The following is a 23026-nucleotide window of genomic DNA, read 5'->3' on the forward strand; positions in this document are numbered from 1 at the left end:
TTTCACCTTTAAGAAAAAATTCATTTCGACAATAAGAGCCTGTGAATACACGTATAGTTTTGTAAACCTGTTAAATATTCAGTTTAGTATACTACTCCGATAATAACTCTGTTCTATTATGACCTAGGTTGTCATACCGTTGAAGAGCGTAGTGAAGCCAGTGCTCAGTAGATCTACTTGATTGATTCTTTTTGCGAGATGTGTTCCTTTTGTGCCACACATATGTTTTAAATATATGTTTGAAATATCATGTGCACATGATTGTTTTATCTAATTTGCAATGTGTCTATCTGTTTGACTTGATTCTATATGATTTATCTTATTTAATGTCTGATTTTTTATTTACTAATGTATGCAAGATTGTCTAATTCATGTTCTCTGGTTACTGTTTTTATTGATAAATAAATATGTCTGAACTTTGATTTCCTGCTACCACTGGTTACTGTCTGAATTTTTTTTTCAGGGTACTCTGGGATTTAGTATGAAGTCTTTCCAGGTTCAGCTCGGTCAAACTGGTAATTCCTTATATATGTTCAGACTGATCAAACAGGTAATTCCTTATAGACCTAAGGTGACTCTTGGGTGGGCTTCTGGGCCTAGTGGTAAGACCTTATGGACCCTAGGGTACTCCCTTAGGGTGGCACCTATGCTATTTGCATTGGGTAACTCCTTATGGGCTTGAGGGCACTCCCCTCATGTGGGCACCTACTCTTCGGCTATGGAAAGACCTTATGGACCCAAGGTGCTCCCTTAGGTTAGCAACTACGCCTACAGTAAGTTCTTGTGGATGCAGTTCTGAGGAGCTGCATAGGGTGTTCGGTTGGAGGGTGATTGTGTATTTTAAGCCAAAAACACTACTGGCGTTTTCATAACTTGGAATTGAACTGATTTGGAAACTTAATTGCATGTTTTATTTCTCTATTGTTGGAACACACTAAGCTCCCTAGCTTACTTCCCAAACTTTTCTCTATTGTTGGAACAATACCTTTTGTTGTAATGTATTTATCTTTCGAGTTACATTTACTTTAAGTGGCATGCGCCAATCTTTTGAAGATACTTGTTTTATGATGCATGTTTCTATTGTTACTGATGTTATAATTACTTTGATACTGATGTTGGAATATTTTATTTTTATTTAGTCCTTATGATGACTTTTTATTTATTGGAATTAAATTTTAATATTATAAAATCCATTTTTAAAGATGTTTATTCGGAATATGGTTTTAAATTATTGAAAATATTTTGAAAAACTTTATCGTAATCTGCTAGATATGTCGTAACGCATAGGCCGAATCTAAAATTTACATTTGGTTTCGTCCAAGTGACGTTAGGGAAAAATATGGAACCACCATTGTGGAATATGAAGTCGTAAAGTTACTTACCAAACAAATTAGAACTTCATAAAAGCAGGGCTCAATATAACACGTGTCGCCACCCTAATAATCGTATGCTTTATACATATGCATCTAAATATCTAATCCATTTTGATCTTTAAAATATCAATTCATATGGTAATATATTCCAACTAATTATTTCTTAAAAAATTACTTCAAATAATTTTATTTCTCTATATTTCAAAACCCAACTTTTTTCGCATGAATGTTTGGTTTTCACCTATATATAGGTTTACTATTCTTCTTTACATATAAATGGATAAAAAATCGATAATATATTAGAGAATATTCAAATGAGATAATGGAAAATTTGTTTTTTAACTGGGGTATTTTTAACAATGTTAGTAAGAAGACATTGGGAGCACCTAATGATTTTTTGAAGATGGTCGGATGATTCGTCGACTTTTGGACTGCAAAACTCATCGAACTATATATAAATTGAAAAATACATCATATCTTTCATGCGTCTACCCTAAAGCCGCCAAGTGCTCTCCATATCTTTCCAAAGATAGCGTTTAGAAAGTCGAAAATCAAATCTCCAACACTATCGCCACTACCCTTGAGTCCACCATCTTCATCAACTGAGGCCCATGCTTCTAGCATCGCCGCTTCTTCACAATGCCTAACTAGAACCGATATGGTATACCGACCAATGGCATGACGATATCCTTTGTTCCCTTGACTGTGAGGTATTCATCGATTGAAACCACTCTACGCAGAGCAAATCGACAGCTGACAGAAGTCAAACATTACTTCAAGATAAACCAAAGAATTCATTAGATTGTGATGTTAGTGGGATTTAGATTGGGAGTTAGGATTAGAGTTAAGTTGAAAATTAAATATTTTATTTTTTTTTGGCATTTAATGCTAATAAATTTAGCATGTAATAATAAAAATAATAATAAAATAATACATATCATTTAGGAGTGATCAAAACATGATAAATTTAAAATTTTAATGATTAAATAAAAAAAATTAAACTTTAATAACTGAAATATGAATGAGAAAATAGTTGAATAATAAATTATGTAATTTGTTGTCAAATAAAATATTTTAACAGAAACGAAAGTTTTTTTAAATAATCAATATATTTCATTTATCGAAAGTCGTATCAACAAACGTCTTGTCAATTACAGACTGAACAAATACAATCGTGCCTATCGAAAATAAAATATAATAATGATCGCTTAGAGATAGCAATGGGAAAGGGTGATAGAGGCTAGGTTGAGACAAGTTACTAGGGTTTCGGAAAACCAATTTGGATTTATGCCAGGCAGGTCTACACGGAGGCGATTCATCTACTTCGACGACTTATGGAGAAATATAGGGAAAAGTCTAGAGATCTTCACATGGCGTTCATTGACCTTGAGAAGGCTTATGATAGTGTTCACCGAGATACGATTTGGAAGACATTGGAAACGAGACGGATCCCAACTGCTTATCCGGGCGATTCGTGATATGTATGTAGATCTACTACATACGTCAGGACTACAGTTGGCGACACGAGGCATTCCCGTGGAAATCGGACTCCACCAGGGGTCGGCTCTTAGTCCTTACATCTTCGCCTTGATTATGGACGACATCTATTGTGCAACACCAGACGGTGTACCATGGTGTATGCTTTTCGCTAACGACATTGTCCTAGTTGCTGAAACAAAATCTGAGTTGAATAATAGACTACCTGGAAGACTGCTTTGGAAGAAAAGGTCTAAGGATCAATATTGAAAAGACAGAGTATTTATGTTCAAACTTTAGTGGGGACCAAAACGATGAAGATGTAGAAGTATGCATAGAATGACACGTTCTCCCCTCAAAGGATTGTTTCAAGTACCTTAGGTCTATGATATATAAAGATGGGGGTGTAGATGATGATGTAACACACCGTATAAAGGCGGGATGGCTAAAGTGGAGGGCTGCTACTGGAGTTTTGTGTGACAAGAAGGTGCCTCTAAAACTTAAGGGAAAATTTTATAGAATGGCAATAAGACCAACGTTGTTGTATGGATCAGAATGTTGGGCAACCAAGAAGGATCATGTAAGGAGGATAGAGGCTGCAGAAATGAGAATGCTTCGATGGACATGCGGTAGGACTCTGTGGGATATGACAACAAACTCTACTATTAGGATGTCCTTGGGGGTGGTGCCTGTTTCTGAAAAATTGAGGGAGGGAAGACTACGGTGGTTTGGGCATGTCCTTAGGCGACTACTATCGGATGCGGTCAGGAGGGTAGAGTCGATTACAGTCGACGGTGCCAGAAGGAGAGAACGACCAAGGCGGAAGTGGGAAGACTGCTTGAGATCTGATTTGATGGATTTAGCCCTTACCGAGGACATGACCTCTGATAGGAAAGTATGGAGACTAAAGACTAGGGTAGTCGAGTAGTGTGGGTCACATCTCTAGGGTGTATCATTTCTATATTCTTTTAATACCTTTGTAGTAATTTCCATGAATTCTACTTTTTATATGTTTCTGTTATTGGTATTTATGAGGGCTTAGAACTGGGCTTGCTATCGTGGACTTCTGTGTAATATTCTCTTCTCTTTTAAATTTAGTCGGGTCTTACGTTTCTGTCTATATGCAGAGATTTTTTCGCAGGGATTTATTTGCAGGGATTACTTCCCATTTCAAACGCGCATATGATATTAATGATATTTATGACTGCATATGAATATGTTCAACTATGTATTTATGTATTTATTTATACATGTTTTACATTTTATCTATATTTTTAATTTTCTGACTACCGGAGGTCTTCCACGGAAGCTACTCTCAACCTGGCGTTGGGGCAGCCTACTACCCTACCTCCCCCTTACCCCATTGCATATGGAATTGGGTTTTGTTGTTGTTGTTGTTGTTAGAGATAGCAATAAACAAAACCATTAATAAGTGAAGTAATGACGTACAGAAACTGAACACACCAACGACTCCGAGTATCAAACATGAACGAAAGAAACTTGAAGAAGAATCAAAATGGCCAACAAAAAAAATTGATCTCACCATAACAACAATCTCATCTGGCACATATATGCGATAATCAACGAATCGTCAAGTACAAACGAATAGAGGAACCATGTATTAAGAAAGCAACAACCATGTATTTATGGAAAATAAAAAACCGAGAAGAATACTAATAAAAAACGTGCATCGAGAGTTTAAAAACACTAATAGTTATAATACTCTTTACTAGATAAATGACTAAATATATTATTATAATAAATATAATAAAAATAACTAAAAATAACATGGAGAAGACCACCATCACTACCGCGAAGAAAGAGTTTTTGAAAACTGTCTAACAGAATTAGTAACTTCTGCATAGCAAAAAGTGGGGAGCACTTTCGAAAAAAAGGTAACAGAAACGAAAGTTGAATAGCATTTTGATTGCAAGAGACTTTCAAGTATGAGTTTGAAATAATATGCGTAATTTGAGTACCAAATGCAAATTTAATAGGATTGGAAAACCCATTCTTCTTCTTTATTCGTCTACAAGGATCTCAGAGAAACCAAATAAATAAAAAATCTCAATCCTTTGCTTGATTCTCAAAGCCATATTTCTCACCATCATTAAACCTCAAAAACCCTAATTTTTCTATACATAAATACTAAGCTTTTGGTGGTAGATAAATCATACGCGAAAGATGGGTTCATCTTCGTCGGAGACAAAGTTCCCGCAAGAACTGATTCTATACGCTGCCAGCGCCGCCCTCAGTTGCTTGGTCCTCTTCGCGGGGCTCCGACACCTCGACCTAAACCGAGAAGCTTCTAAAAAAAACACAGGAGCACGAGAAGGAAATTGTCAAGCGATTGGGTCGTCCTCTAATTCATACCAATCCATATGAGGTACATTTATTTTGGAATTGAAACAAAAACAAGCTTTTTTTTGTTTTTCTTATAAATATATATTGCTTTAAAAAGTCAAAGCTTATTTCGACCAATTTCTTTATTTTCTGTAAGATAGATTAGTTTCCCTAGTGTTCTATTGATTGTTGGAATATTTGCTTTGAAATAATGTGTTGGAAATAGAAGCAAATGATTACTTATTTCATTTTAACAGGATGTAATAGCTTGTGATGTGATAAACCCTGATCACATTGATGTCGAATTTGAATCCATTGGAGGATTGGAAGACATCAAGTAGGCTCTTTATGAACTAGTGATTCTTCCATTGCGGAGACCAGAGCTGTTTTCGCATAGAAAGCTTCTTGGTCCTCAAAAGGGGTTTTATTATATGGACCCCCAGGTACTGGAAAGACCATGCTTGCTAAAGCCATTGCAAAGGAGTCCGGCGCTGTTTTTTTTAATGTTAGAATATCAAATCTGATGAGCAAGTGGTTGGTGATGCGCAAAAACTCGGTATGCATTGTAATATTTACCATATCCCTTTTCGTTAGCGGTCATTTTATAGTTCTTTGACTATACTGGAATGTATATGGTTGTGCAGGATTACAATTGTACTGCAATCTGTTTTCCCTGTTTTTCCCCTTTTGAGTTCAATTCTAGTAGAAAAACTGGAAGAGATGTTATGCAGGTGAAAAGAACTTTTTTAAGAGAAGGTTTACTGATTTGACCATCCTAAGGTCATGCTAAGATTTTTTTGTATTATCTCTTTTGGCTGTGGCCCGAAAATGGTTTTGTGATCACAACTACATTCTATGCGTTTTCTAATGGCTGTAATACCCCATGCAAGTTTGTTTGTTTTATAATTCTCGGATTGAATTGTTTATTTGCTCTTATATTTGCAGTGGCTGCTGTATTTAGCTTGGCTTATAAACTCCAGCCTGCTATTATTTTTATTGATGAGGTCGACAGTTTCTTGGGACAGCGGCGTAATACAGATCATGAAACAATGACAAACATGAAGACTGAGTTTATGGCTTTATGGGATGGATTTACCACTGATCGTGAGTATTTTTATATCTAAAGGCTGTTATATAATGCTATCAATTCTCCTACAAAGGTCTATATTCTATTTGGTTTTGATGAAGGGCTCCCTGAAGAATGTTCTAGGTACTGTTAATAAATTTAAATTTTAATGATTATATAATGTTATGCAGTTAATGCACGAGTTATGGTTCTTGCTGCAACAAATCATCCATCAGAACTAGATGAAGCGATACTCAGATGTCTCCCTCAGGTTTCGAGATTGGAGTACCTGTTGCAGAAGACGGCTATCGGATAGAGCAAAATCGCAACTGATAATTTGAGAAAATAAAAATAAAGATAAAAGAGACACAAAATTTACGTGGAAAACCCCTAAAAAATTTAGGGTAAAAACCACGGGCAACGGTAGAAGAATTTCACTATGAGAAAATAGGAATTACAACCTCTCTCGATCTACCAATGAGAAAACAATAATAATTCTCTCTTGATAAAAAAGGAGAAAACAACTCTCAAGAAACTCTCTCTCTAGTATTGGAAGAAAGCTAGAATGCTTTGGGATGATTTTGAAGCTAAATGAGCTAGGGTATTTATAGTTGAAACTTAAGGATTAATCTTATAAATACCCTAAATTACAATGACTAAAATTAATTATCCCTTTACCCAATTTCAACAAAAATTAGGTGCCTAGTTTTTGACTTTGACAAAGCACCATTTGGTGCCTAATTTGGTGCCTAAATTATTTGACTTTTAACAATCTCCCATTTGAAGATTTGATTGGAATAATCATATATTTACACCATTCTTTCTACCTTGTACCTTCATGTTGCTTACGTTTCTGACAAGCCACAGGAGGATCGACACCAGGTAAATTTATCAGCATTGATTGCCTTCGTCATGAAATCTGCTATGTTGTCTTTGGTATGGATCTTCTGCATATCTACCGTTCCTTCTTCCACCTTTTCACGAATGAAATGGTATTGAACTTGTATGTGCTTTATCCTTGAATGAAATGCTGGATTCCTTGCTAGATGCAAGGCGCTTTGACTGTCACAAAACAGAGAGACATACTCTTGATTGTGCCCAAGCTCCTCCAATAGCATCTTCAACCAAATTGCTTCTTTACTGGCTTGTGTAGCTGCTACATATTCTGCCTCTGTTGTGGACGTAGCCACAATTGACTGCAATTTTGAAACCCAGTTTACAGCTCCACCAGCAATTTTGAACACATATCCTGTAGTAGATTTGCTTTTATCCAAATCCCCTGCATAGTCAGAATCTACATAACCATTGATTAGTACGTTTGATCCTCCGTAACATAATGCAACATTTGAGGTCCCTTTGATTTATCTGAGGATCCTCTTTACAATATTCCAATGCTCTTTGCCTGGATTCGTCATGTACCGATTAACCACTCCCACTGCTTGTGCAATGTCTGGTCTTGTGCATATCATAGCGAACATTAAACTTCCCACTACTGATGCATACGGTATTCGAGACATCTCCATCCTCTCTTCTTCACTGCTAGGACTCGATAATTTGAAGTTAATAGGAAGAGGGGTAGAAATTGGCTTACAATCTTGCATGTTGAATCGTGACAAGATCTTCTTCAAGTAATTCTTTTGTGAAAGCCAAATCTTCCTATTACATCTGTCTCGGTGAATTTGCATCCCTAGAATCTTGTTTGCTGATCTCAAGTCCTTCATTTCAAATTCCTTAGCCAGTTGTGCCTTCAATTCTTCAATATAATCTTTGTTGGGTCCTGCAACCAACATGTCATCCACATACAACAACAATATAACAAAATCGTTATCACCAGACCTCTTAAAATAAGCACAATGGTATGCATTAAGTCTGTTGTATCCAATGCACATAATGAAGGAATCAAATCTCTTATACCAACACCTCGGCGCCTGCTTTAGACTGTACAGAGATTTGTTCAACCTGCAAACCAAGTTCTTCTTTTCTTTTTCTTTAAAACCTTCAGGCTGGAGCATGTAAATCTCTTCTTCAAGATTTCCATGAAGAAAAGCTGTTTTAACATCTAGCTGCTCTAGATGTAAGTTCAATGTAGCACACATTGCCAAAACTACTCGAACTGTTGTTAGTTGAACCACATGAAAAAATATTTCATTGAAATCAATACCTTCTTTTTGAGCATATCCTTTGACCACCAGTCTTGCACGATACCTCTCAACTTGATCGTCACCGTTTCGCTTGATTTTGAAGACCCATTTGTTACCAATTGGCTTCCTTCCTTGTGGTAGTGACACAAGGTCTCATGTATTATTTTTATGAAGGGATTCGATTTCTTCTTGCATCGTCATCATCCACAGTGAAGCATCTTAGATGTTTATTGCCTCCTGGTATGTTGATGGCTCACCGTCCTCTGTTAAAAGGCAATATGCAATATTACCTTCTATAACATAATTTGAGTGCCAATTGGGACGTCTTCTCACACGATCTGATTGATGAGTTGTTGGAGCTTCAAAACTCTCTGGTTCTTGTTCATCATGTGCTGGTTCTGCTTCAGAAGAATCTCCTTCTTCAAACTTTTTTTCCACATGTATCTGAGTAGTCTCTGACTTTTCAGCGCTATCATCGTCTTCTTTTCTTTGTAGTTTATCTTCTACAAAGATAACATCTCTACTAATGATCACTTTGCGGGCATTGGGATCCCACAAGCGATACCCCTTTACTCCATCAGCATACCCCAAGAATTTGCATTTCCTGGATTTTGGATCCAACTTTGAAATTTCTTGGGAGTTGTACATCACGTACACTATACTTCCAAATATATGGAGGTTTGAATAATCAGCTGTTTTTTCAGTCCACATCTCCATTGGTGTCTTCAGCTCTATTACAGTTGATGGAGTTTGATTCACCAAATAACAGGCGGTATTGACTGCTTCTGTTCAGAATGATTTTTCTAGGCCTGCATCCCTCAACATTGCTCTTGTTCTTTCTAACAAGGTTATGTTCATCCGCTCTGCCACTCCATTTTGTTGAGGAGTGTTCGCCACTGTGAACTGTCTTTTGATGCCTTCTTTCCTGCAAAAGTCATCAAATTCTTCGCTTGTGTATTCTCCTCCATTATCTGTTCTGAAACACTTGATCTTATTTCCAGAATCAAGTTCCACCCGCGCTTTGAAGTTTTTGAAAGTTGAAAACACGTCTGACTTCTTCTTAATAGGGTGCACCCAACATCTCCTGGAGTAGTCATCAATAAATGAGACAAAGTATTTTGCTCCACCTAGGGACGTTACTGGTGCTTGCCATACGTCAGAGTGAACCAATTCTAGAACACTTTTGCCTCTAGAATTTGATGTGTTGAATTTCAACCGGTGCTGCTTACTTGTTATGCAATGCTCACACAAAGTAAGTGATACCTTTGTTAAGCCTGGATGTAGCTTTTGCTCCACAAGGACTTTCATTCCTTGTTCTGACATGTGTCCAAGTTTCTTATGCCATAACATTGCAGAATCTGAACTATATGAGGCAACAGAGGCTTCTGCTTCTAGCAATGTCTCTCCCTTCAGCATATACAAGTTTGCAGCTATCTTTTCACCTTTCAGCACCACAAGCGCTCCACATAACACCTTCATGATTCCTTTCCGTGTTTCAATCTTGCTTGCATTATTATCTAACAATCCGTAGGATAATAAATTTTTCTTCAGGCCTTTCACGTGCCGCACATCTCGAACAACTTTAATTGTTCCGTCATACATCTTCAATTTGATGGTTCCCACGCCAACGATCTCTAAGGCATAATCATTGCAACTATAAACAGATCCTCCTGAGACAGGTTCATAATGATGGAACCATTCTCTTCTTGAGGTCATGTGATATGTTGCTCCCGAATCAATGAGCCATATATCTGTAAATCGTTTTCTTACTTCCACGGTGGTTGACGCTTCACAGCATAGAGCATCTTCATCATCTGAAGTGTTTGCGGTATTGCCTTGTGGATTGGAGTTTTTTTAGACTCCAATAATACTTCTTCAAATGACCCTTCTTTCCACAGTTGTAACACTTTAAATTCTTCTTGCTCCTCGACTTCGATCTACCATGTTTGTGACTGCTGCTTTGGCCACGTTCTGTTGATATCCCTCTCATCGTTGTCATCGTTGTCAACGCTTCTGCTTGTTGCAGATTTACTTGTCTGTCTTCCTTGTTCTTGCGCCGATTTTCTTCTTGTAGAACAGTAGCTGCAACATCATCAAAGACTAGACTAGTGACATTACTGTTTGTCAAGTTGATTATGAGTTGATCATACGAATCCGGTAGACTTTGAAGTAGAAGTTCAGCACGTTCTTGTTCTCCTATTTTACAACTTAAGGATGTAAGCTGAGAAAATAAAGTATTCAGTGTATTTAAGTGCTCCGTCACTGAAGTAGATTCCGGCATACGGAGAGTGTACAATTTTCTCTTAAGGAAAATTTTATTGTGTAGCGATGTGACCTCGTATAATTTGGTGAGATGGTCTCATATCTCCTTAGCTATCTTCTTCTCCTCGATGCTTGACAATACTTCATCTGCTAATGCTAGATGAAAGTTTGTCATAGCATTCTCGTCCATTTCGATCCATTTGTTGTCATCTGTGAAATCCACTGGCCTTTCACTGATAGTTGCTAGACAACCGTCTTTTCTCAGGATGACCTTCATCTTCAATTTCCACAATGAGAAATTTCTCACATTGAATTTTTCAATATCAAATTTCGTTGCCATAGCTTCTATTATTGATAGCTCACACTATTTCACTATCGTGAATAGTTCTCTAGAACCTCAAAGAATGGGTAATACATTCTTATTTTCTTATGTTGGAGGATCCACCTTTTGGTGGCAACCACAAAGACAATAAGCAGATATTACACACTCAAATCTGGCTCTGATACCAATTGTTGCGGAATACGGCTATCGGATAGAGCAAAATCGCAACTGATAATTTGAGAAAATAAAAATGAAGATAAAAGAGACACAAAATTTACGTGGAAAACCCATAAAAAATTTAGGGTAAAAACCACAGGCAACGGTAGAATAATTTCACTATGAGAAAATAGGAATTACAACCTCTCTCGATCTACCAAGGAGAAAACAATGATAATTCTCTCTTGATAAAAAATGAGAAAACAACTCTCAAAAACTCTCTAAATTCTCTCTAGTATTGGAAGAAAGCTAGAATGCTTTGGGATGATTTTGAAGCTAAATGAGCTAGGGTATTTATAGTTGAAACTTAAGGACTAATCTTATAAATATCTTAAATTACAATGACTAAAATTAATTATCTCATTACTTAATTTCAACAAAAATTAGGTGCCTAATTTTTTACTTTTACAAAGCACCATTTGGTGCCTATTTGGTGCCTAAATTATTTGACTTTTAACAGTACCTGACCGTAGGGAGAGGGCTGAGATTTTAAAGGTAATTTTAAAGGGTGAGAGAGTTGAACCAGACATCGACTTTGACTGCATAGCCAGTTTGTGTGAAGGTTACATAGGTTCGGATCTTCTTGAACTCTGCAAGAAAGCATCCTACTTTCAGGGACTTACTAGATGAGGAGAAGAAAGGAAAATCATCTGGTGTAAGTATATTTTGTTTGTATGCATTACCTCACACTTCTTAAAATTCTGTTGTGCGACGAGGGACGGAATCTTAAAATTGTGTATATATGTATGAATTATAGAAGTTATTTTTTCATGTGTAATTGATTAACTTTGGTATTTTTTCCCCTTAGCAATTTTTTAAACTACATATCATTGTTTATTTATCATGTCAATGTTTTTTATTCATCTTCCGTTGTCTATTTTTTCAGGCTCCAAGGCCATTATCACAGATTGATTTGGAGAAAGTTCTTTCCACATCAAAGAAGACTTGGGTTGCTGCAAATGAATATAGCAGGCTAAGTTCACAGTTATCTCGATGGTCAAGGCAAAGGGAATCAGATGATTTTCAGGTTCAAGCTGCAATCAATGAACTCTCTAAGCTTGTAGTTTCTCAAATCGTTAACCTTCAATCAGATTCCCAGGATACCTGAAATTTGCAGCTATGTGCTTGGATGCCACCACACGATCAGGTTCAAGCTTGTGATGGCAGTTTTAAAACGGTTTTAGTTTAAACTTTCCGATTGGCTTTTGGCTCCAATTCGTTTCCCCATAACATCAGATGCAGCATATTCAAGGGTGCTTGGGGAAGCTAGGAAGCGAAATCTTTTAGTTGTGTTTTTATAAATTGGGATGCTATGTGGTGGATCACTTTTTGAGACTGGTCCAGATTTTGGGATCTTTCCTATCCTTTGTAATAATGTGGTCAACTTTTTTTCGGATGCAAAGATTTCATTGATTTGTAAAAGCATTCCAAAGAAAATGGATGGATCAAAAACTCTGTACATAGATAAAGTCTGAACTTTTGATTAAAAGTTAAATTATATTGAAAAAATTCCGAGCCTAGAAAATCCGTGGATATTGGCTTATGGACGGCTTGGTTACCAAATCAGATCTTATGATTTTTGAGTGTTAGATCTTGCCATCGACAAACAAGGTTGTCTCGGAGAATTCCCGGTTGTGTTTCGATATCAATTTTCTGAAGTTAAATTTTGATATTCAAAGTTAAATTTAGAATATTGAATAGTGAGTATCGATACTTTTACTATGAATGGATCCAAGCCTTTGATTTTTAAAGGAGACAAAAGTTTGAGGGGTTTTCATTTTCGTCACTTTTCTTCAATCACCTGAAAACCCCCATTTTCTTCCCTTTTGGTTAGCAGCAAAAATGGCCAGGTTTTGACACTACTTGCCGAGGTTTAATTGAGCCTTATTGGGTGAGCTTATTGGGCGAGCGTTCGAGTTCAAGGGTGAACTTTTAGTTTAGGTTACTTGGAAAGAAAGGAAGGTGAGAGAACTTCTGGTACATTCTCATGCATCCGTAATTTATATTCTAAGTTTTAGAGTTCATCAATGCTTATAATTGGTGGATGTTGTTGGTTGTGTGTTTTGTTTTGTAATAAAGCTTCCTAGGGAAAGTGCAAAGTAGTTGACTGAAGCTCTTGGTTAACACTTCCTTGTGTGCGGTCACATTTGAGGCAAGAACAATTACCTTGTTATGATATGTTGAAGTGTGGATACTCATTAGAGAGGTTGTAAATCAGACACCTATGCTCTCATGCTATTCGGGTTCGACTCAAAACAAAAAATTGAATTAGAATCGATTGATGTCGAGCCGTGCTCTTGGTTCAACTCTTTCTTGTGTGTTTGCACCCTATGCGTGCGTGCGTGTGTGTAAAGCCTCAAAGCTGAGGGTTAAAACCTACCTGAACATAGTGTTTTTGTGTGTGTGTGTGTGTACAGCTTGATTAATTTTCACATTGAAAATTGATAGAAAAATGTCATACATAAAACTTAGGATGATAAGATACAAGGTTCTTGGTACCATTAAAATTTCTAAAGAGAAATCACATTCAAAACCTAAAGGAAAAGGGGAGAAATCAGTCTTGGGGACAAAACTTGAGCTTCTATGGAAGCACCATCTAAACATTCGATATATCACTCTCCGGATTCCGATGGCAGTCCTTCTTTGAACCATGTGTAAAGACCCCCTTCTAAGTGGAAAACATTTTTGTACCCATTGAGCACCAGCAAGTAGGCTGCTATGAGTGACCTGCAAGTATTAACAAAACCAAGCATTTGAATCTAGCTATAAGATTTGAACTAAACAGAGTAAAAATTAGGATTAGAAGTAAAGTCGATTCTGCAAATACCCTTGTATTCTTCTATTTTCAACATTAGTGAAAATTCTCCTCTTATGAGTGTGATTTTTTCTAAAAGAGTTTTCCACTTAAAATCTCGGTCTCTTTTATTGTGAGCTCGCTGTATACATGTCATTATCTTCTAACAAGTTTCTAGTAAAGTGATTAAACCAATACTAGTGTAACACTATTGTTTGCACCAGCACTTCATCCTTGGAAGTTCTAAACATGGAAGATTGTAGCTTGTTTGATATTATGATTATTACTGCCTTTTTATATTATCAGAAATTGAGAATGCTGTAAATACTTTTACCTTGACTGTTGACCTTCAGGGAGATTTTGGGATGGCTTCATTGTACCCCCAGTGGTGCATGCCACTATTATCTTTGCATCCTTGTCAAATTTTGATTCTACACCTGCTTAAATACCAAATACTTAGTTCCTTTATATCTGCTAAGTAGTACATAGTGGTTAGACAATAGAAGAAACATAGAGCACGCAGTTCTACTTTGGATGAACTCAGGGTTCTCTTCTGTGCCGGAAAAGATGCCGAAAAATGCAAATGCCGCACGTCTGGCGATGTCCCAAGCCGTCCACTCCTTTATGAGCCTATATATCTGAATATTAACTGCACCTGTGGGATGAGCCTGCATCAAAATGGCATCAAATTTAGAGGCAGCACTTTGCTCATCTGTTCCTGTCATCAAATTTATCTCAGGGTTGAAACTGGCCTCTTTAAATTCAGCTTCAGGTCGTACATCAAGAATCACAAAGTTATTCTCCTTTTGGAGGCGAAAAGCTTCCTTTGCATCCACACTTCTTACCTGCAAGGAACAAATCTCTGTTGTTGATTAGCTTCTACTGGTCCAAGCTAGGGAAGGGTAGTCTTCTTATGCATCAAAACTTGCAGTTAAGCATGAGAAAGACTAGGAGAGATGAATACCCTTTTCTCCAAGAGAAGTTCCCTCTTAACCTTCCACTCTTCTTCAGCTAATCCCTCCAAAACAAGAGCAGAAAATTGAAGTCATCTAAATTCTATTGACTAATCAATCGTCTTATAAGCAGTAGTACCTGGTGACTTTGCAGGCTTTGTTGCTGCACATCGGATAATCAGGCCACGCCGATTCTGTGAAGCAAGTCTTTGCTTAGATGCATGACCTGATCTTAGAGTCAAAAGGCAAGAACAATCTGGAGTAATTTTGGAAGAGATAGTCAATGGGGAGGACCTGAAATTGGGGTATGCTGAAGAGGATGAAGTTGAGTTTGGGGTGATTGAAGCAATTGCAGCCATTTTCTTCTCAGAAAAGATCAGTTCTTGTGTCACGTTTAACACATATAAGCTGCAAAAAGAGTTTGGTGATTGTGGGGGTGTTATTTGAACTGAACTTGGTTTTTTCTTGTCATTTTCGTGTTGTTTCAAAGAGTGTTGGATGCTTGTTTTAGAAGTGGACCATTCATTTGGATATTTTCTTCTTTTTATCTCTTGAAAAATCTGGGTTTGTGGTTCATGTTTTAAGGTGTTTGTCATAGCTGGATTTCTGTCATCCACATAGAGCCCAAGCTGGCTTGGTTTATCTTCACTTACTTTTCAGTAATATCCCCATGCCCCTTGTCAAGTTTAGGTTCGTTACTTGATTGTATGAGAGAGTATTTCATCGAGTTTAATCAAATAAAAAAATTCCAGTTAATTGAGTTTATTAGCATTATTTTATTATTTAAAATTTTTAACTTAAATTTATGAATTTTGAATTCAATCAAATCAAATATATTTATTTAGATTTATATTTATATTTAAATATAATTATTTATAATATTACGATATTGATTGATTATTTAAATAATTGTTTTTGAATTGATTAAACCATTTTCTTTATTCATATGTGATAGTATATATTATTCAATAGGAAGAACTATGTATTTAGTCATTTAACCATTCATGCGATTCTGTTTTGGTTACTTAATTAACTTTTTAAATCACACTTAACATTATATTTTTATTTCATTTTGGTCACTTATCATTGAAAAATTATAAGAATTATTAATATGACATTTTATTATTATTTTTTAAATGATGACATAAAATTACCTTATGATGATACGTCAACATCACTGTTATTTTTTACCGATGGATGATTGAAATAAAATCAAATTGTAATATTACCTATAATTTAAGAAAAATAATTGTATAACCGAAGCAGAATCGCTTCAATAGTTAGATGACTAATAATTTATCTTTTGCTTATAATATTGTATCAAGCTTTGACTCTTTTTCTTATAAAAATTCGATTGCGATGAAATGAAATCCCTTGCTAGAAAAATTGTAGATGATCATATAAGTTTTTGGTTTTAAGTTATTACGAAACCATTTCCGATTTGCACCTAATCATTTTGTGTGTCAAAGTTGTACGAAAGTTTATTTCTTAATTTTGGATGATTCATAATTTTTAATATAACTTTTTATGTTCGTATATTTTAATATAAACTTTTACTTTCGTTGTCTGACGATGACATTCAGCCTGGCCATCACCGACTTTCATCATATGTAATGCCTCACTATGCCATAACTATTTGCAAGTTGCTTTAGTGGGAAAATATTTAATGTAATTATCCTTATTATTTTGCTATAATCAGTCTCTTAAAATATAAGGTATTCAGTGATAAATTTTAATTTTAAGGTAAACTCATACTCACTCTTTAGCTTTAGTAAATTTTTCGTTGACTCTATAGATAATTTATATATGTATTCAATGAGAATTTTTTTTACTGATGTTAATCGTTATTTTATGAATTATCATATATTCTATTTTATCTTGAGAAATATTAAGTTCATTAATTCTGATGTGTTTAATAAAGGACATTACCATTCATTGATTTTTTTTATAAGATTGGATTCTTAAGATTTTAAATGTTTAGGTTTAAGTGTTCTCATGTTAAGTATGAAAATCAATGGAACAATTCTAATGATAAAAGAAAATATCATCATCTTGAAAAAATTATATTTAAGCAATTCAGTTTATAAAATGTATATTATAAATTAATTAAAATAATTTTAAATAAATAATATATTATAATCATCTCTAACTATACGCTCAAACACGGAATTTTTATGGTTACCAACATTTTTAAATCACTAATTCTTAATGGTTCCTACTGACTATTTCAGACATTAAAAGAGAAAAGAAAAACATATCCCCAATAGAAAAAAGATAATAATAAATAGAATAAAATGTAGTATTTGATACCCAAGTTTAGCAAGAAAAAAAGCTACCAATTTGTCTTTGGAGTCGTTGTATATAGTTTTATGTATGAACATAAATCATGGAATACCATAGGGATATCTCTCTAAGATTTTGCAAGTTTGATGGGAATTATTATTCGGCTCCACGCTCAAGAAGAATGTTTGTGGGTCCTATCCATTACCACTTAACATGTATGGATTTTACATTTAAAGAAACGAAATTACCATGGGAAATGTGGAAGTGATCATGTTTCATGGAAATGTGGAAGTGATCATGTTTCATGGAAATGGGGAAGTGCATTACTATATAAGAAAGAAAAGCATGTATAGCCTAATATTTTGTTAATTCTTCTAAAATCAATATAACATTTATACATTTATTTATGTTTAAATAAAATATATAAACATATAAGTATGCATAAATTTTTATGTTCATTTAATAAACGAGTAAGAACAAAAAGACGTGTTTGGTATGAAAAAGAAGAAGTATTTATAGCCTTCTAAAACTCTAAAAATACTAAAGATAATACTAAGAAAATAAAAAAGATAATTATTTAAATCCTAAAAATAAAAAGATAAATCCTAAAACTTGAATTTTAAATTGCTTAAAATGCTTAGCCGCCCGTCCACCTTCTGGAAACTATTGACTAGACGTTGCTGACTGGGTCTTCTAGAAACTGTTGACTCACTGCCACGTCAGCATTTCATGCCTACTTTCATGCACACTATTCCAGCCTTGATTCTAGAACAAAAAAATATAATTTTTGGCCCTTTTAAGCACATTTTCCAGAAGTCATTGTCCTGCATAGAAAGCACATAAAAACATCCAAATGAGTAATAAAGATGAACAAACAAAGAGCATTTAAGCACAAAATATGGCACGAAATAAACACTAGTCAAACTCCCCCTCACTTATCTAATGCTTGTCCTCAAGCATTTATCAATCAGCATACTAAATCCATAGGTTGTCATTCCTTAACTCATATCATAATCTGATTGCCCCCAATAAACCACAATTAAGCAAAGAATTAAAAATTAGAAAGCAATCAAGCAAGTTGCAAAGCTAGGAAATAATCTAAACAAGACATTCCAATGGCTACTAATCTCATGATGCACAACTTGATTACCTTACAAAAGATTCACTCATCTGCTCAAAGTGTTTAAGGACAAGAAACGCTCAAGCCAAAGCAAGCCAGTGCATAACCATAAGCTTGTAATGTGATCTAATCTCTACCACTTAAAAACAAATTCAATGCAAAAGTCAAGGTCTTTAATTAGGTTGTAACGTGGTTAAAGTTTGGGTAGGGAAATAGGCCAAAAAGGTTTAAAATTGCCGAGACAAAAAGTCATAAAATTTGAAACAAGCCACCAATAAGAATGAAGCACAAGGAAGAGAATAAAACAACCAAGGGATAATCATTCGAATCAAGGGCTATATTTTTTTTGCTATTCCAATAAAGAATTGTTGTTGTTTTTTTTGTTTGAACAGTGAACAACCCTTTTTTTCGAAACTATTTTTTGGGTAGAATTTACAACAACATTTTTCACTATTTCGGCTGTTATTTTTTCGAACAAAAATGGTAATTTTTGTGGTGAAAACAAATTTTCAAAGTCTCAGCAATGTTGGAAAAGAGAGGGAAAGAAAAGAAAATGCTAAGGGTTAATTTTAATTGGGTGAAAATCAAAGAAAAAGGAAAGTCGACTCAAACTTGGTTCACTAAGGGATAAATTAAAGGGTATGTTTTTTGATTGGGGTAGAGAAAATGGTTAATCCTAATGCCTCTATCATTCAAAAGCATCAAATTCATTATCCATGTAGCCTTAAAAAGAATCAAAACACAGGTTCTAGAATGCAAAAACAATGTTTGGCACACACAAAGAAACAAAGAGCAAGAATGAAACAAAGAACTCATGCTCATTAGGCTCAAGTCTCACCAAGATAGGTTCAATAAATCAAGTGAATGCGTCAATTAACCAATAATCAATGGAACATCATAATTTTGAGATATTAACTAGCTAAAGCAATGAACCATCTTGCATTCAACGTCAATTCAAAGCGAAATTAGATAATTCATTGGAAAACAATCAAATTACTCAACAAATCAAGAGAATGGGCAACCAATTGATCAAGCACATCGAAATCAAAATACTCAATTTCAAGCAAGCAACAAGCGAGGAAAAGTCTAACATGTTATCCTCCCCCTCACTTAAATTGTTTTGTCCCAAAACGTAATTCAAAACAAAGATGCAAAGAAGAGGGAAAAGGAATACTCCCTGATTTAATGACGACCATGATCGCGGTTGTATCGAGACGATCTCAGTCGTAGGTAGGAGAGAATCTCAGTGAGATTGGATTCTATGGAGGTGAGGCGACCTTTGACGTCTTGCATTTCTTCTCACACATCTGGTTGTGCACTAGGCGCTGGTGTTAATGAAGGATTGACCCTTCTCATGAAGAAGCACTAATGGCATGGCGTGATGGTGCCGGAAGACACAATGTGTGGAGCGACGGGTGTTCCAGCGAGAAGTCACATTGAATCCAATTACCTATAGTCCAAAGCATCAATAAGAAAAACATAAGTGAAATTAGTAGTATCGAATGTTGTTGGAAATAAAAGTTGAGCTAGGTGCATAATATAAGGGCCGATAATTAAGGGTCGATTGGTTCGCACAACTTTGTCGAATGTTCGAGCAATCCAATACCCTACGTTTACCTTTCTCTCAGTTTCCATACACCACAAGAAGAATAACTCAACCTTACTTAAGTAGTACATAGTATTGTTATGTCTGGGGAAGTTGTATGCTAGAAACCGGTGTATATATCGGAGAGCTAGGTCGTGAATATGCCACGCCTTTGATGTTCGAGAATCAAATTGTACTCCCGCCATGCCAGTAAGTGCTTTATAGGCTATATCAGTGTTAAAATCTTGCGAAATCTTACACAAAGACATTAGAAAACTTTGGTCCGTGACATTCGTCAAGAACCACATGAAAAAAATAAAATCAAATAACGTCATTCTAAAATATTGCCCCATCAATCGAAAGGTAACAACACGCTTTCGTGAGAATTTAAAAGTTGTGTAAAACTCAAAGACTAACTCAAAACAAGTGTTGCATCGAATATTAAAGTGTGGAGTCCAGCCAATGGCATCGAAATAGTGTGTGACAACATCGCTCAAATGCAAAATATTAAGTGTACTTGATGGGATATATTTTCATACCTGCAATCGTCGATGGTGAATGTTGTTGAATCGTACCACTTCGTCACCATTGAAATCAAGATATCCTTGTAGCGTCTCCTCGATCAAAATTGAGTAGGTTTAACCACGACTATTGTGCTCATGGAATGAGTCGAATGTGTCATCCCTCAAGTCCTCAGATTCGTCTGAAAGAACTGGTGAGTGTGAAGCATGTTGCTACCTAAAGAATGGGCATGATAAAGAGGATTACTCGGGTGCTGGTAATGGCCCCAGGCTCAGCTATGGAGGAACGCCATATTAAAATGGAATCGTTTACGAAATCTTCAGAATAATCGAACACGTGGTACTACATCATTAGTGGTTCAATATCAACAGTCTCATAATTAACTTCAGGTTGATCGGCAGTGGCTGAATGTGTTGCAAATGATGGAGCAACATTCGGCATCAACTAAGTCTGAGATGTCGATGGTGTCGTGTGGAAGGTTCCGGATTAGGCGAACGAGTGTGCGGGAGTGATGTGTGATGCCCACCACATCGGGCAGTAGGGGAACGAGGCGGTGATTGTTGCGGCGGTTAGGAGTTGGAGCCGCTCAGAACCTCCACTAGGGGCGTCGGTGTCTTCCATCAAGAGTGACGGGTAGTCGGGTTAAATTGCCGGTTTGATTTCTAGTTTGAACCATTATTGAAAGCAAAAAGGTTAGATGAAAAATATATGGAAAATAGTAAGGGAACTAACCTTTTAATGACTATGACGATCGGCGGTAGAGGGAAAGCGGAGCAACGACAGTGATGAACGATCGGTCGATGCACGGGTTGGCAAGGTATCATGAGCGGATATGGAAAAGAAAGAGTTTCTTTTGTTTGGGTTTATAGTTTCACATAAGAAAGGAAGGTGAAAAGCTTGAAAATATAAATATATTTTCAATTGGGTCAAATGATAAAATAATAGGATAATTATTTGGGTTTTGAAATTTAAAATGTGATAGGAAGAAGAGGTTGGAAAGGATTGGGTTGCTGAAAGAAAACAAAAGTGAGAATGTTGGATTTTGGGGGAAATAAGGTGGGGTAGGCGGCAAAGGAAATGGATTTTGATGGGGTTTAGCTAGGGTGTGTCAGCCTCATGAATGGGTTATGCTAAGGTTCACCCAATTAAATGAAACAATGAGTTTCATAATTTGGGTGAAATTTCAAGCTTTTGCCTGATTTTCCTGCTCCATTTGTGCGTGAACTTGCCTGCTCCAAGTTGCAAATATTGTTGCTGCCATCCATGTATTTTTCATGCTTCGGGGTCCAATTTTTGTTGATTCTTAAATATCGATTCGGATGTCTTATGACTTCTGCTTGTTTAAAATTCAAGATCGAATAACAGGGTACCAACACAAAAATCGAAAATTAAAAGCAAACAAAACTAAAGTCGAAAATAAAAACAAAAATTTGAAATAAATAAAAACAAATATGAGTTGCCTCCCATAAATCGTTATTTTAACGTCGTTAGCTCGACGACTTGTTTTAGGATATAAGTTCTGCGACAAACATTTCCACTTCGTTCGTTTCCTCCAATTAAGAAATTTCTTTTGATAAATTTGAATATTCTCATAAAGATTTCTTCGAATCTTTTCTGGAATAACAGTCTCCAATTTATGTCCTTTACCAAAAATTGGTTTCTTCAAACGATTCCATGATGATTTCGACTTTATCTTCGGTACCTACAAAAGGGAAAGTAAAACCTTAGATTTAGACAAAACTATGCGCAAATCAGATTCTTCAAAAAAAAACTTTTTTAACTTCCTAAGTTTGTTCTTTTTGTCTTCTAATCCATGCATGAATCATTGGGAAAATTAATTCCCACGAATTAATGAACTGTAGGTTTGATAACATCGATAAAATTTAGACTAACTACATTTTCAAAGAGGTTGCATCGCTTTGTAGATGTCAAATTTTATGACCTCGCCATCAAATTACATGGTCAATATATCGCTTCTTACATCGATTTTCGTATTCGGGTTACTTAAGAAGGGTCGGCCTAGTAGAACTTTGGAACAAGTATTCATCCTGTCATTTTCCATGTCGATTATATAAAAATTGGCAAGAAAAATAAGAATGTAAACTCTCACCAAAACATTTTTGAGCACTCTCACTAAGTGAATGACTAAGCAATCCACCAACTGTATAGTCACTTATGTTTTCTACAAAGGCTCGATAGTAATCATTTTATAAACAAAAAAATGACATCACATTAATTGAAGCTCCTAAATCACACATTACGCGTTTAATCAAAAATTACTTATTTTACAAGGTATAGCAAACATACCTTGATCCTTCATTTTTTGTAGCAGTTTCCAGCTCAAAATCGCTAATACATGTTCTCCCAAATTTACCTTTTTGTGGTCGTACAATTTTCTCTTTTTGGTACAAAGTTCTTTATAAAATTGAGCATATCTCGGGACTTCTCGTATTACATCAAAGAGAGGAATATTCACTTGCACTTTCTGAAAAATCTCAATAATTTCCTTCTCATCGGTTCTGTTGTCACGCCTCAATAGTCTTAAGGGGAAGGACGGTGCGGTTTCGGGT

At 35.7% G+C, this 23026-nt stretch overlaps 1 protein-coding gene and 1 pseudogene across 1 annotated transcript; one reads left to right on the top strand and one right to left on the bottom strand.

Annotated features, from left to right (window-relative positions):
- The first annotated feature begins 4927 nt into the window (after positions 1–4927).
- LOC120207924 lies at positions 4928–12434 on the top strand (annotated as a pseudogene).
- Positions 12435–13640: 1206 nt separating this feature from the next.
- LOC120207935 (rhodanese-like domain-containing protein 14, chloroplastic) lies at positions 13641–15376 on the bottom strand. Its single transcript, XM_039207324.1, has 6 exons — positions 15086–15376; positions 14958–15004; positions 14746–14838; positions 14523–14661; positions 14328–14430; positions 13641–13926 (listed from the first exon to the last, which is right to left on the bottom strand). Exons 1-6 carry the CDS (start codon positions 15303–15305, stop codon positions 13812–13814), a joined length of 717 nt encoding a protein of 238 aa, XP_039063255.1. The 5' UTR covers positions 15306–15376; the 3' UTR covers positions 13641–13811.
- Between the last annotated feature and the right edge of the window lie 7650 nt (positions 15377–23026).

Source organism: Hibiscus syriacus, unplaced genomic scaffold (assembly GCF_006381635.1).
Source record: "Hibiscus syriacus cultivar Baekdansim isolate YM2019G1 unplaced genomic scaffold, ASM638163v2 tig00000518_pilon, whole genome shotgun sequence".
Lineage (NCBI taxonomy): Eukaryota > Viridiplantae > Streptophyta > Magnoliopsida > Malvales > Malvaceae > Hibiscus > Hibiscus syriacus.